Source organism: Platalea leucorodia (genome assembly GCF_965183815.1).
Source record: "Platalea leucorodia genome assembly, chromosome: 3".
Lineage (NCBI taxonomy): Eukaryota > Metazoa > Chordata > Aves > Pelecaniformes > Threskiornithidae > Platalea > Platalea leucorodia.
This window is the reverse complement of record NC_138825.1, coordinates 124,398,162-124,411,580: the sequence shown is the minus strand read 5'-3', so window position 1 is coordinate 124,411,580 and position 13,419 is coordinate 124,398,162. Positions and strand designations below refer to the sequence as shown.

At 55.4% G+C, this 13,419-nt stretch overlaps 1 protein-coding gene across 3 annotated transcripts; it reads right to left on the bottom strand.

Annotated features, from left to right (window-relative positions):
- Positions 1-1,149: 1,149 nt before the first annotated feature.
- On the bottom strand, positions 1,150-13,019 carry CTSB (cathepsin B). 3 transcript variants are annotated; one of them, XM_082307135.1, is made up of 10 exons: positions 12,939-13,019; positions 7,293-7,444; positions 6,663-6,748; positions 6,135-6,249; positions 5,773-5,891; positions 5,004-5,089; positions 4,145-4,291; positions 3,349-3,465; positions 2,656-2,784; positions 1,150-2,542 (listed from the first exon to the last, which is right to left on the bottom strand). In XM_082307135.1, the coding sequence occupies exons 2-10, from the start codon at positions 7,416-7,418 to the stop codon at positions 2,445-2,447; spliced, it is 1,023 nt and encodes a 340-aa protein (XP_082163261.1). In that variant the 5' UTR covers positions 7,419-7,444; positions 12,939-13,019; the 3' UTR covers positions 1,150-2,444. The 3 variants fall into 3 exon arrangements, with proteins under 3 accessions (XP_082163261.1, XP_082163263.1, XP_082163262.1); XM_082307137.1 differs by having other exon boundaries at positions 12,861-12,951; XM_082307136.1 differs by lacking the exon at positions 12,939-13,019 and adding an exon at positions 10,318-10,399.
- Between the last annotated feature and the right edge of the window lie 400 nt (positions 13,020-13,419).

Below are 13,419 nucleotides of genomic sequence, written 5' to 3'. Positions count from 1 at the left end.
TTTAACCAGGGTGAGAGACAGCTAAAGGTCAGTAAATTAACTTTCCATGGACCTTGCAGTGCAGGCAGCAGGCGTGGTGGCACAGCCCTGGGCTGCAGGCGTGCTCACCCGTGCCTTGGTGCATCCATCCCCCCCCGCACCCTCCGTGTGGACGTGCTGGGGGCAGCCCTGGCTGCACTCTGGTCTATGTTAGAATCATAGAATCACTAAGGTTGGAAAGGACCTCTGAGATCATCAGGTCCAACTGTTGACCTAACTGCCTGGTCCACCTCTAAACCCTGTCCCTAAGCACCACATCCACACGTTTTTTGAATACTTCCAGGGACTGGGATTGCACCACTGCCCTGGGCAGCCTGGGCCAGGGCCTGACAGCCCTTTCGGTGAAGAAGTTTTTCCTAATATCCAGCCTAAACTTCCCCTGGCGCAGCTTGAGGCCGTTCCCTCTCGTCCCATCGCTTGTTCCTGGGGAGCAGAGACCGACCCCCCCGGCTCCAGCCTCCTTTCAGGCCGTTGCAGAGAGCGAGGAGGGCTCCCCTCAGCCTCCTCTTCTCCAGGCTGAGCCCCCCCAGCTCCCCCAGCCGCTCCTCCCCAGCCTTGTGCTCCAGCCCCTGCCCCAGCCTCGCTGCCCTGCTCTGGCCACGCTCCAGCCCCTCCATGGCCGCCTTGGGGTGCGGGGCCCAGCGCTGAGCACAGCACTCGAGGGGCGGCCTCACCAGTGCCCAGCGCAGGGGCACCATCCCTGCCCTGCTCCTGCTGGCCACACCGTTCCTGACACAAGCCAGGATGCCCTGGGCCCTCTTGGCCACCTGGGCACCCTGCTGGCTCCTATTCAGCCAGCTGCCAACCACCACCCCCAGGCCCTTTTCCACCATGCAGCTCCCAGCCGTTCCTCCCCACGCCTGCAGCGGTGCACGGGGATGTTGAAGCACCTTCCCCATCACCAGGGGTAGGCGACGCCCAGGGGCTCCTCGGGAGTCAACTCAAGTCACACTGTCACCAGTGTGGCCAGAGGACAGGGCTGGCACTGACCACACTTGCATGGAGACCGAAGGGCCTCACCTGGCTTCCACAATGCACAGAGCAACAGGAGAATAGTTTTGAGGTGGTCTGGAGCCAAGCAGAAGCAACCAAGGGCCAGGAGACGAGACATTGGAGAAACCATTTATTGGCACAGTCATTCCGTTCATATACACCACAGCTCTGTCGCACCGGTGTCTGAGTAAGCAGAGGTAAGGGGCTATTTTACAGTGCAAGGGAGAGCCTGCTTCACACATTTCAGGCCTGTAGCCTCAGCTCAGCAATATATTTTGTGCTTTAAAACTAAAAAAAAAAAGCTCTTTTGCTATATTAGTGTTGGCAAATCACATGATTCCTCCTACACAGCTATCACACCTCCCCCCAGTAACAAAAATAAGGTTTTTTTTCTTCTTCCTTAACACCTGTGGCTCAAAAAAAAAAAAAAAAAAAGCTTCAATTGTGTGCAAGTTAGCAAGATACCTCCAAGCACCTGCATGAGCTCCCTGCAGCAGACCCGGGGAACAGCCCTCATCTCCGCTCAGCGTTCAGCACCTGCGGTCCCAAAGCCCCACGCCAATCCTGGATGCGGCACCCTTGCCAAGGCATGGCCCGCTGCACGCACCAAGCTGCCCAGCCGTGGATGACGAGTGGTTTGCTCTTTCCAGCGTGCTCCTAGATGCTTGCAGGACATTTGATCAAAGGCTCCTGGAGCTCCAGCCAGGCCCTTCCCTAGGATCAATAACCCCAGACTACAGCAGGAAAAAAACCCAAAAAACCAAATAAACAGCTAAGGAACAAGTGGTTTAAAAAGCAGCTGAAAGGATGGAGCAGAGCAAGCGCTGCGCAAAGGACTTGTTGCAGGCAGGAGCGGCCTTAGCGCAGCTCAGGCCAGAGCCAGCCCCGCATCAGGTTCGTCAGTATTTGCATCATTAATAGATCTAAGTTTAGCCAATTCAAGGCACACGCTAACGTACCCTGTTTGTTTTGCGTCCTAAGTCAGACCAACCCAGCCAGGAGTGTGCAAACCACCTCTGGATGTGGCTTCCCAGCAGGATCCATCTCCACTACCCCACCAAGTCCCTAGTCCCAGCACAAAGCTACTGCTTCCTACTCTCCCAGTAACAGACTGGGCTGGAAGGGGTGCAGGCTAGCCAAGTACCATGGCGCAAGAGGCCAGCGAGCCCTCCAGCAGTCCTTTGAGCAGGGAATGCCCCATAGCTGCGACCCACCAGAGCAGAGGGCTTGCAGAGAGCAGTTCTGCCTCCAGCTCCACCATACAATTAACAAAAAAAAAAACCAAAAAAAAAAGATAAAAAGCTTTAATAAAGTAATCTCAACTATAGTCTCTTGGGGGGGGCTCTGCACCCAACCCACTATCAGTTAAAAGCATCAGGGACTCAGGATTATTTGTGGTTTGATCAAGAAGGTTACAGCCTCTTCCAGTACTGCTCAGGCCTGGGGATGCCGGCCACAATCTCGGACTCGATGCCGCAGTGGTCCTCTCCTCGGAGGATTTTGAAGAAGCCTGGAATCACACCAAAAGCAAAAGTCAACCTCCATACTGCGCCGAGGAGAGCGGGGAGAGGGTTCCCTCCGCCAGCCCCCCCGCCCGCAGGCAGCATCCAGGGGTGGCCTCACCGTTGTCCCCCCAGTCGGTGTTCCAGGAGTTGGCGGCCAGCCAGTACGGAGTGCCGTTGTCCACCCCCCAGCCCAGGATCCGGATCGCGTGGCCTCCAACCTGCTCGCCGGACACGTGCTGGTAGACCCCTGCAAGGCAACAAGCCAACACATCAATGGGCGCCGCATCTCCCCCCCGCTTCAGACCACTGCCAGCTTGTGAGACATTCGGTATCAAAGCCCAGAGACCACCTGAGAAGGTTTTTTGGTTAAATGGAAACCTGAAGCTTAATGGAGAGTCTGGAGGAAGGCCTGATGTTAAGCCGCAGCTCAGCACCGAGGACACCCAGAGACACTCAGCAAGGGGCCCAAAGGCAGCACATCCTAAGCAGTTCAGAACAGGGAATTGGGGCCACACCAGGAGAGCCATCTGCCAGGATTTTACCTAAAATCCTAGCTGCTGTTCTCAGCTGCAATTCTGGGAGGTGCCCATTGGGGCTTCCTCCCTGAGCCAGCACCAAGCACCTCTTCCCCTTGCTATAAACCAATGGATACAGGAGATGGTATCTGCCCATGTTCTTGCAACACCACATACTCAAGTGTGAACTCGAGATCTCCTTTCAGACTTGAGTAGACGGACGAGGGCCACAAAAGACAGACCCTATGGATGAAGTAGGGAACAGGGCTCCCTACAGCCTTGGTGCTGATGCTCACCAGACTTGTACATCAGGAAGTCCTCATAGACAATAAAGGCTCCTTCCACTGGGCCATTCTTGTAGATCTCAGCCATGATTTCCTTCTCACTGCGAGGCACACCGTAGGATGTGATGCCTATGGAGAAAAAAAGTCCCACCATTAGTACGGCATTGTAGACCACACAGGTCTTGGGATGGCTGGACAGATTGCTCAGTGTGCCCCTGCAAGAGGCCTTCTCCATTTAAAGGTTAAATTCAAACCCAGCTGCTCCAGAGGCACTGACACAGCCAGGCAGGGAAAGCAGGCTCCAACCATCCCTTTTCCAAAGGGAATGATTTAACCCGAGTCCTATTCTGTACCCGAAGATGTATTCCAGACAGCTTCAGTGGGAAGAGAGGTTTTCCTCTTGTACATCCTCATTTCCAAGAAAAACAAATTACTCAAGGCTAAGACAAATGTCCAAGAAGCAGCCAGACTCTCCTACAGGTATAGTGCTGGCTACCACCAAGGAGCAGCAAGGAGGCGGCTTTGACACCAGACTCCCCCAGGGCTCAGCACCATGCTCTTCTACCCAGGCAGGTGGACCATAAGGACTCAAATCAGTTCCCCCATCTCAGCCGAGTCTCAGCAAATACAAACTGCATATCTGCCAGGCTTACGTTTGCTCCACAACCACCCATCCTGACGGCACAGAAAATAGCCACCATAAAACAGCTTAGGAAGAGGTCCAACCCCGCCAACCCCACCGAGCTACCACTAGGAGCAGCTCTGGAGCTGCTGTGCATTGAGCAGTGTTGGAGGCCACCTCCCTTACCGTAGTGCTTGTCATCCTTGTACGAGGGCGAGTAGCCGGGTTCGCAGTGCCGGCTGCACCTGGGGGTTTCTCCCCCCTCCCCGGTGCACGGTGGCCGGGAGCCGTTGACGTGGTGCTCACAGGGTGGGATGGAGTAGGGACGGCAGCCTGTTGAGGAGAGAGGTGACATGAACTTGCTGTCCCCAAGCAGCCCTGTCCAACAGCCATGCTGGAGAAGGCACCAGATGTTCCAAAAAAAACGGTGTGATCTTTCTGACCCAGAAACCCCACAGATCAGTGGGGGGAGAGCGAGAGCAGGTCTTCCACTGCCACATGAACAATCCCTGCATCAGCAATGGGTTTCCCTCTGGACCCGCTTCCCACCACCTCCCTCCTGACAAGGTGATGGAAAAGATAAAAACGTGAACCAACTCATGGCTATGCTAGCAGGAGCCAGAGGTTTCCAGTCTGGAAGCTACTTTTTGAGGAGGAAAAGTGTCAGGAAGACTCCTGCCCTCATCCAGACTGTATGGAACTGGTCCAGAATCAGCAACAACAAAAAATTCACAGCCTCATTCACTCCTGCTATGGAAGCAGGAGCCTTGTGGGGTTTCTAGGTCCGGCTACTGTGCTCCCTTTCTGGATGGGTCTCCGGCCACTAGGTGCTGCTCGGGGACCTCCGTCCCAAAGGGGTGACCAGGAGCCATGGGGACAGGAGCAGCCAGCTGGGACAGCAGGGCTGTTTGAGCCCAGACCTGAAGGAGGGAGCAGCCACAAGGATGCAGATCAGAAGAAAATAAACTACCCTGAAAGGACATGAACCTGTAACCGAGCAGAGATGTTCCTCTTTGCTTTCACAAGGGTGTCTGCCAGGACTTACCCACATGGGAATCGTAGAGACCCCCGGACACAAGGCCCCTCTCTGTCCAGTACCTCCATGCTCCAGAGGGATAACCACCATTGCACCTGGAGAAAGAGGCAGCAGTTCCAGCTCCAGCCTGCCCAGAGCCATCCCCTTTTGGGGGAGGCGGGGGAAACGAAGCCAGCTTTGGATGGCTGAAGGGAAGCTTTCAGCACGTTGATCCTTTTTAAGTCTGTCTCTGCCTTCCCCAGGACCTCTGGGCCTCGAGACACTGAAGCCTTGGGGCAAGAAGGAGTTAAGGGCACCCATGTCTCCAAATCCAAAGTAGTGGTGCCTCCTTGTCTTGGAGCCTCCTAACCAGGTCCCTGGTCAGCCTCTGCTGCCAGGAGCAACCTGGAGACCCAACTCCCCACCCTGCTCTCAACAACTGCAAAAGCCGCAGGCAAATGGCTTGTGTCTGAAATTCAAGGCTTTGGGGCTATTAAAAGATCTACCCTTTGGCTTAGGCAACTGCCAACTACGTATGGGAAAGCATCGCTATGTGCTTGCGCTCCATACACCATCCATCATCATCCAGCTACTGCTGGGGGCAGGATGTGGCCCAGAGGGACATTCAGTCCATGCAGTCATCTTTATGTTCCCACCTAACTCCAGCATCTACAGCACAAACCACTGGTGAGGCTTCCTGCTCATTAGGCAAAGAGGGCTGAAACAATCAGCATCTTCAGGTTGTGTCCCCGCTCCTCCCACCCACCTTTTAAGAGCAGAAGTACCACGAGCATCTTACCCCATGCCGCACTCGAAGCCGCAGCACGACAGCAAGTCCTCTGCCGAGACCTCCACGCTCACCTTGGCGTTCGTGTGAATGCAGATTCTGTCTGAAATCGCTTCTACGGCACCAAAAGCCTGTGGGCAGCCCCAAAAACCCAAGGGAAAACCATTAGAGCCGGCCCGGGGAGAGAAACCAGGCCACCTTCTGCAATGAGTGCAGCAAGCATGAGCCTGGCTGGGAGAAGCCCACTAAGAAGCTCAGACACTGCAGGATCCCCCACGTCCCCCCGTTTATGCAGTTCAGTAGCAAACTCAACAGCATGGTTTTTGTCCAGCAAACTCTGCATCGACACGGCCTTAAACCACCCATGCTCTTACCCAGCAAGAGCCGCAAGAGCCCTGGTCTCTTATCTCATTGATGGTAGGACAGTTAGGCCACTGCGTCCGTGAGTCAAAGTTATCGGGCAGCTCCATGTCTGCAGCAAAATCCACCCTGCAAGTGAGAAGAGGGAAGTCCTGTTACAGGAACACCAGTGCAACAGGACTGGGTGCACAGGGCTCTCCAGCCTCCTCTGAAGGTGACCCAGAGGACGAGTGCTCTTGTTGTTTGCCTACTGAAGGAGAATAAATACTTCTGAAGTCCTCGGGCCAGGTCAGCAGCTCCTCCAGTGTTTTAAGTTTCAAGGAGTAAAAATTACATGATTGGTCAAGTATCGGGCAGGACAGAGGATGGATGTTCCCCACGCACATGCTTCTGTCCTTAATTCCATGCAAGATGTCCACCAAGCTGCACCCAAGGGAACCCCACTCACGATCTGCCAGGAGAGACCCTCACCCACTCCAGACACACCAGGAGCACCCACACAAGCTTTTACAGGGCCCTCATCTTCTTCTCCCAGCACTCACCTCTCGGGGAGCTTGGGCCCGCCCAGGAAGGTGCCGCAGAGCTTCTTCACATAGCTCATGTCAGCGTTGTGGAAATTGTGCCCGGCCTGGAAAGAGACACAGAGAAATGGGACGTGACTCTCCATAGCCATCGAGTGCATCGCTGGGACCAGCCTGGTGTTCCAGATCTCCGTCAAACCCAACCAGTGTCTGACACTTGCTATAAAACCCAGGGGCCAAGAGCCAAGCTACCTATAGACACAGAACATAGCCCCTTCCAGGATCATGACCAGTAAGCTAAGGTCCAACTCTAGGCTTTGGCCACAGCAGCCTGGCCAAGATGGGTTTGGCCAGGTCACCAATATAGCTTGACACTTGCTGCTTGTTTCCAGCCTCCCGCAGAGTCTCCTCTCAGCCTTGCTCCTAGTTCATGAATTCATCAGTGCTCTGCTCCAAAGAAGAGAAGCTGCACGGTTACTGTCACTGCAGGAATCCCTGATGGCATCAACTCACTGGAGAAGTCAACTGGGACCAAGGCTGGTTTGATGCAACCACTGTGGTGAGGCTCCCAAAGCTCAGCTACTGAGTCCCACAGAGAGACTGTCGATCAATGCATCCACAATAAAACCAAAAAAGCAACCTGGTACTCACCTTCCAGGTGGTGTTGAGCTTGTTTATGTGGTTGACCAAGTCGCTGGAGAGGGGAGGGTAGTGAGGAATGCTGCGAGCATTGGCAAAGGCCACCAGGACACACAGGATGGACACGGACGGCCACATCTTGGCTACAGAACGGGACACTCCACCTGCAGCCAGATTTGGGCATCATTGGAAACCTTCCCAAGGCAGGCTTGGACCGCGAGCAAAGGCTTGGCAGAAGGACCGCTGCAGCAACACGTGGGAGGATAAAACATGCGGCTGCACGAAGTCCCTCCCGATCCCGATTTACCCCGAAGGTCAGGAGAAACGCAGGAGCGGACTAATAACCCCGCTCCTGCAGCTCAGAAGAAATCAGACAAGGAAACCCTGTTTGGTCGACTGCTGCAGGATTAGCAGCAGCAGGAAAGTCTCTTTTGAAGCAGATCCAAAGGATGGAATTTGGAGGGTATTAAAAGCTGTGTTTACTTCCACAACACTGGAGTATACGGACTGGGAGAAGGAACAGCTAACTCCCCCCACCATGGCAAACTGCAGGCAGGGCTGCAGCCCCAAGGACTTGCTAGCCCCTGCCCTAGTGCAGTGCTCTTCCCTTCAAGATATCACTCCAAAGCACATTTTTGGACTTTATGGCCTCATTTTGGCCAGCCCACTGCCCTGGGGATGCTGATGGGGGTCACAGCACAGGGGTAGTGACCCCCTGCCCGTATGCACCGGAGCTGCCCATGGCTGCTGCCTGTGCTCCCCTCCCACCGGGGCTTCTCAGGAGGGAGGCTGTGAAGCCGCATCCCTTGGCACAGGCCACCAGGAAAGTCCCAATTTGGGGAACAGAGACACAGGGGACAGGAAAGTCCCAATTTGGGGAACAGAGACACAGGGGAAATCCAGGAGCACAGCAAGAGTGGACCACAGCCTCCCATGCAGAAGCACAAGCACCAGCTGGCCCAAGGATGCTCCAGGACTCGGTGGTTTCTCTGCTCTCCTGCCTCCTTTAACCTAATTCACATGAAATTGCCCAGCTCCAATTTAACCTCCAACGCCAGCAGCCACTGCTTGCTCTGCGTCCCTACGCCTGACTCAGACATGCAGCCGGGCCATGAGCTGCTCGACATCGGCAACCATGCCAGGGCACCCTCCTCCTCCTCCTCCAAAACCTCCCGGCTCCCCTTCCACCAACCTCACGTCTACCCCAACAAGCTCTGACTCTGCTGAGTGACTCAAGACCTCAGATATTCCACGGCAGCCTGAACAGCAGAGATATTTAGGCTCTAATTCCGACTCATCTCAACAAGCTGAACGTGTAATCACCTTTGCAAGCTTGGGCTTAAACCCTTCGGGGCAAATACACCCGAGCAGCCGGACACACAGCTCTTGCCAGCAGCTCTCCGGCCCCGTGGCAGCGGATGGGGAGACACACACGCATTTCCATGCAGGCTCCTTCCACCCACTCACAGCCAAGTTTAGCCTTTCCAGAGAAGAAAACCCAGCAGGAGTGTCCTACTTTCTGCCAGCAACAAGCCCAGGCAACTGCAGCTAACTGTATAAAGGGGCTTTTTTTTTTTTTTCTTTTCCTTCCCTCTCCTCTTTCCACCATTTATTTATTTTCCTTCCCACTCTCCACGCTTTCAGCAGGATGCTCAGCCCAAAAGCCAGTTGAGTTTCAGCAGCCCATGGGTCCTCCTACCCTTAAATCTCACCTCTTTGAAGGGGTTTCGTGCGTATTTGCTTGCTTAGAGGTGTCTCCCAGACAAGGGACTCGCTGGCACTGCTGGTGTCCCCGCCGGGCTCCCCTGCTTACACAGCAGGGAGGAGGCTACGCCCAAAGAAACAAATATACATTTCTAAGGCTAGTGTGGTTTTTGTCTTGTTCCCCTTCACCATGGCCATAGGAAACCGATAGGTGACCGACCTGAGCTGAAGCATCTTTTCTAATGAAAAAATCTTTAAAAACAAAACCAAAATGAAACTCAAAACCCTCTGTACTTCCTGCAGGCAACTTAATATTTTCTGTAGCACAGAAGGGAGGCAGTTTTGAGGCCAGAAGCCACCTGATACACTTTTGTTTTCAGCAGGATGCTTGTAAATTTGCCGACACGCCGAAACCTGCCCAGCAAAGCCTCCCGCATCGATACGGCTGCTTGCACTGAGCTCTCGATGGGTGGACACGGCAGATCTCACATCCTCAAGTTACCAGACCACACCAGATGCAGACTGCGAGCTCCAGGCAACCCGAGACCAAACTGAAAAAAGATCCCAGGCGGTTTCCCCTCTGACAGGCGCTCGCCTTTTAAGCTCTGCTGCATTGCACCCGCCCCACGACATGGCCGACGGCCAGCAAACCCAGCAGAAGCAGTGAGACATCGCCCAGAGCAACCCAAATAGCTGGGAGCCAGTCAGTCGTTTCGGCGAACAAGCCTCTTCCTAAGTCTCCTATGGGGATGAAGTTCTTGAAGAGAGCTGAGAGTCTCGGTTGGATGGCACAGATTATCCCAAGATCTGGGTGGAGAAGGAAGAGGAAAGCCTCAATCTCATGGCGACAGACTTTTTAGCAGGGCCTGTAGCGACAGGACAAGGGGTAATGGTTTTAAACTGAAAAAGGGTAGATTCAGACTAGATATAATGAAGAAATTTTTTACAATGAGGGTGGTGAAACACTGGAAGGGGGTGCCCAGAGAGGTGGGAGATGCCCCATCCCTGGAAACATTCAAGGTCAGGTTGGATGGGGCTCTGAGCAACCTGATCTGGTTGAAGATGTCCCTGCTCATTGCAGGGGGGTTGGACTGGATGGCCTTTAAAGGTCCCTCCCATCCCAAATCATTCTATGAAGTCTCCTATGGGCATGAAGTTTTGCAAGGGGAGCTGATACTCTCAGCTGGGTGGCAGGGAGTATCCCAAGATCTGGGTGAAGGAAGGCGAAATCCTCGATCTCATGTGATTTCTTCCTCCTTACCCCCCTCCCGGCTTTAGCAAGCACCCTGTGTACGGCAAATCTATATATAGAGAGTGCAGGCATGGGACTCACAGGACAAATTTCCACCGACAGCAAGTCTCACGCAGCCAGAGACACGCCAACCCCAGCGGCAACGCTGCAAGTAAAGAAAAGGCTGCTGGTTCCCACCACCACCCCCTTTCCCCGCAGATACGAGCAGTAAGACACTTCCCGTGGCAGCGTTATCACGCGCGCGCTTCCCCCACCGCCGCTATCTCCTCCGCACACGCCTGCCTCCCCCTACAGCCCCACAGCTGTTTTAAATACCACCAAAAGAGCAGCACCAAAACCGAGCTTGCGTAACAGCTGCTGCACCCAAGAGATATCTGCTCTTCTTTCTGCATGGTGAACAGGCCAGAGGAGTTTCTCCAGCAGCCACAGGAGACCCCTTTGCACCTCCCAGGTCTCTGCTGGAGGCTGTTGGACTTCTTAAGACACAGCAGCTTCACCCCAGCAAACCCTCCAGACGGCAGGAGGATGTTTGGGGCTTGCAAAGAGCCCCCCCGAGCTGCTCCACCTCCTCTTGGGCTGCAGACCTAGGAATGGAGAACAAGGCTCCTGCCCCTGGCTTTTGGATCCAAAGTATCTGGTAATGCAATTTCTTGAAGGATGAGCAAGAAATAACTCCAGAAAGCTGCCACCCACCAACACACCTGACCTTGGGCAGGACTCTCACAATTCAGCCTGCTGGTTGCTTAAAAAGAGGAAATTTGGGCCACCTGAGTGCAGCCCTTGAGCCCCCCCCCCCCGCTCCCAGCCAGCGAGGAGGAAGCACTGAGGCCGAAGGCCCTCCGACACGAGCTGCTCAGAGCAGCTGCAGCGTGCGAGGGAGGAGAGCACCCGAAGCGAGATGGCTGCAGCTGGCTCTGCACCACCCACCCACCCGCAGTCCCTCTGCGCCGCAGGCAGGAGGGAAGGAGGTAACGTCACCCAGGTGCCTCCTCCATCCCTCCACATCAGGAGATCGTGGAGCCAGAGGCAGTTCCCTGCCTGCTTTCCCGGGGCTCCAACTATTTGGACCACGTTATGCCAGAGATCAGGAGGGTCCCACAGCCTCCTCCCAGCAGATGAGGGAGATGCGCAGTGCCCGCAAGGGCGAACCCCTCTGCAGAGCCCTACCATGAAGGTCTCCTCCACATCACCCAGAAACCACAAGCCCACAAGTCCATTTAAATGGGCATTTCTCTGCATGGTCAAAAAAAAAAAAAAAACCCAAAAAAGCAGGCTATGCAAGGCCTGGCTCACCTGACTCAGTTTAGGCAGGTCAGGCCATGAGATAAGTCACAGCCCTGAAGCACCTCTCAGCTGGAGGGGCCAAACCCCTCCAGGCACAGAGCCACCCACAGGCCCTTTTCCAAGGGTCTGAGGAAGGTAAGAGCTGTCCCACCCTCACAGCTCTAACACCCCCACCCCTCCAGGGTAAGAGCTACTCAGCAAAACCCAAGCCATGTGTCCTCCTCCAGCAAGGAGCCCTTTACCCAAGCTGAGCTTTGTCCTTTGTTCTGGCTGCCAGTATTTGTGCATGACTCTAAGCCACAATAAAGCAAGCGTATAAACAAAGCAATCCAGCTCAGCTTGCTGTGCCGCCAAGTTGGCTTGGTGGCCCCAGAGGCATGCACCAAACTCATGGCCTGGTGACTTCATTACAGCCACTACTGCATTATCAAGGCTTGAGTTTTTCTTTTTCTTTGGGGGGGAAAAAAATAAAAAAAAAGCAGGAGCCACTCTTCCCCACACCCACTCTTTTCCAGGGAAGCCAAACCATTCACACAGCTTAGATATCTGGCAAAATAAACACATCTCGAGACAAGTTGCAGTGCTCGCCTCTACAGCTTGCATTCACAGAAAGTGCAAGGCTCCTCCCAAATGGAGCTGTACTGATTTCTGGGTTTGTTTTTTTGGTTTTTTTTGCTCTTACAGACCAATCCATAAACCAGAGCCTTGCACAAGCCCTCAGCCGCTGCCGCAGACACCCTGCGCTACTGAAGCTCCTTGCCCTCGTCCTCACCCTCAACTTCGCAATCCGGAGGTAAACACAAGAAGGAAGCGATCTTTGCCGTATCACGCCTGCAGCGCGACCCCCTGAGCGCGATATATGGACGACAGATATATCGCACGCCAGACAGATGCCAGGCGTCTCCAAGGCACGGTCCCGAGCTGGGCCGAGCATCACGGGATATTCCCAGAAGCACTTTCAGCGGGTGCCAAACCGACCTCCTTGGCGTCAGCTGATGAGCAGAGTTGGTTTGGGTTTTTTTCCGTCTTCGTTATGAAAACAAGGTTTCCTCTCTCCTCCCCTGCCACTTGCAGGAAGGTTTGCTGGTTTTGAGACGCACTGAGGGTTAATGGCATTTCCCCTGCTACAAACCTCACCTCTGAGCTGCAGCGCATCCCTCCTGAACCCAAAAATACCCCAAAATACAGCTGGAAAATGTGGAAGACGCTGCCGCTGCTGCCCCAAGGGGGGGTTTCGCAGGGCTCCCCGCCCGGCCCCGCTGCTCCCCGCGGAGCGGCCCCACGCCCCGTGTCCCCTGCCCCACGCCGGGCCGCGCAGCCCAGCGTCCCCGTCCCCGTACCTGTCCCCGCCGCACCGCCCGCACCCGCACCCCGCTCCGCTCCTTATGGCCGGCCCGGCCCGGCCCCCCGGCACTCACCGCCCCGCACGGCCCCGCACGGCCCCGCGATCCCTCGGCGGCCGCGGAAGGGGCAGATCCCGGCGGCTGAGTCATCCCGGCCCCGGCCCGCCCCCAGCGTGACTGCATCCTGCCCGCCTCCCGCCCTCCTCCTGCCCGCCTGCCTGCTTCCCTCCTCCTGCCTGCCAGCTTCCCGCCTGCCTGCTTCCCTCCTCCTGCCTGCCAGCTGCCCGCCTGCCTGCTTCCCTCCTCCTGCCTGCCTCCATCCCTCCATCCTCCTGCCTCCATCCCTTCTCCTGCCTGCCTCCATCCCTTCTCCTGCCTGCCTCCATCCCTCCTCAATCCCACCTGCATCCCACCTCCATCCCTCCTCAATCCCACTAATATCCTGCCAGCTTCGCTCCTGCCTGCTTCCCTCCTCCTGCCTGCCTCCATCCCTCCATCCTCCTGCCTCCATCCCTCCTTCTGCCTGCCTCCATCCCTTCTCCTGCCTGCCTCCATC

Excerpts from the sequence above, each read along its gene's own strand:
- CTSB (XM_082307135.1), bottom strand. The coding sequence starts at position 7,418 with ATGTGGCCGTCCGTGTCCATCCTGTGTGTCCTGGTGGCCTTTGCCAAT. Across the intron at positions 6,250-6,662 it reads GGGCCCAAGCTCCCCGAGAG|GGTGGATTTTGCTGCAGACA; the intron begins GTGAGTGCTGGG and ends TCTCACTTGCAG. Across the intron at positions 4,292-5,003 it reads TCTCTACGATTCCCATGTGG|GCTGCCGTCCCTACTCCATC; the intron begins GTAAGTCCTGGC and ends TCTCCTCAACAG.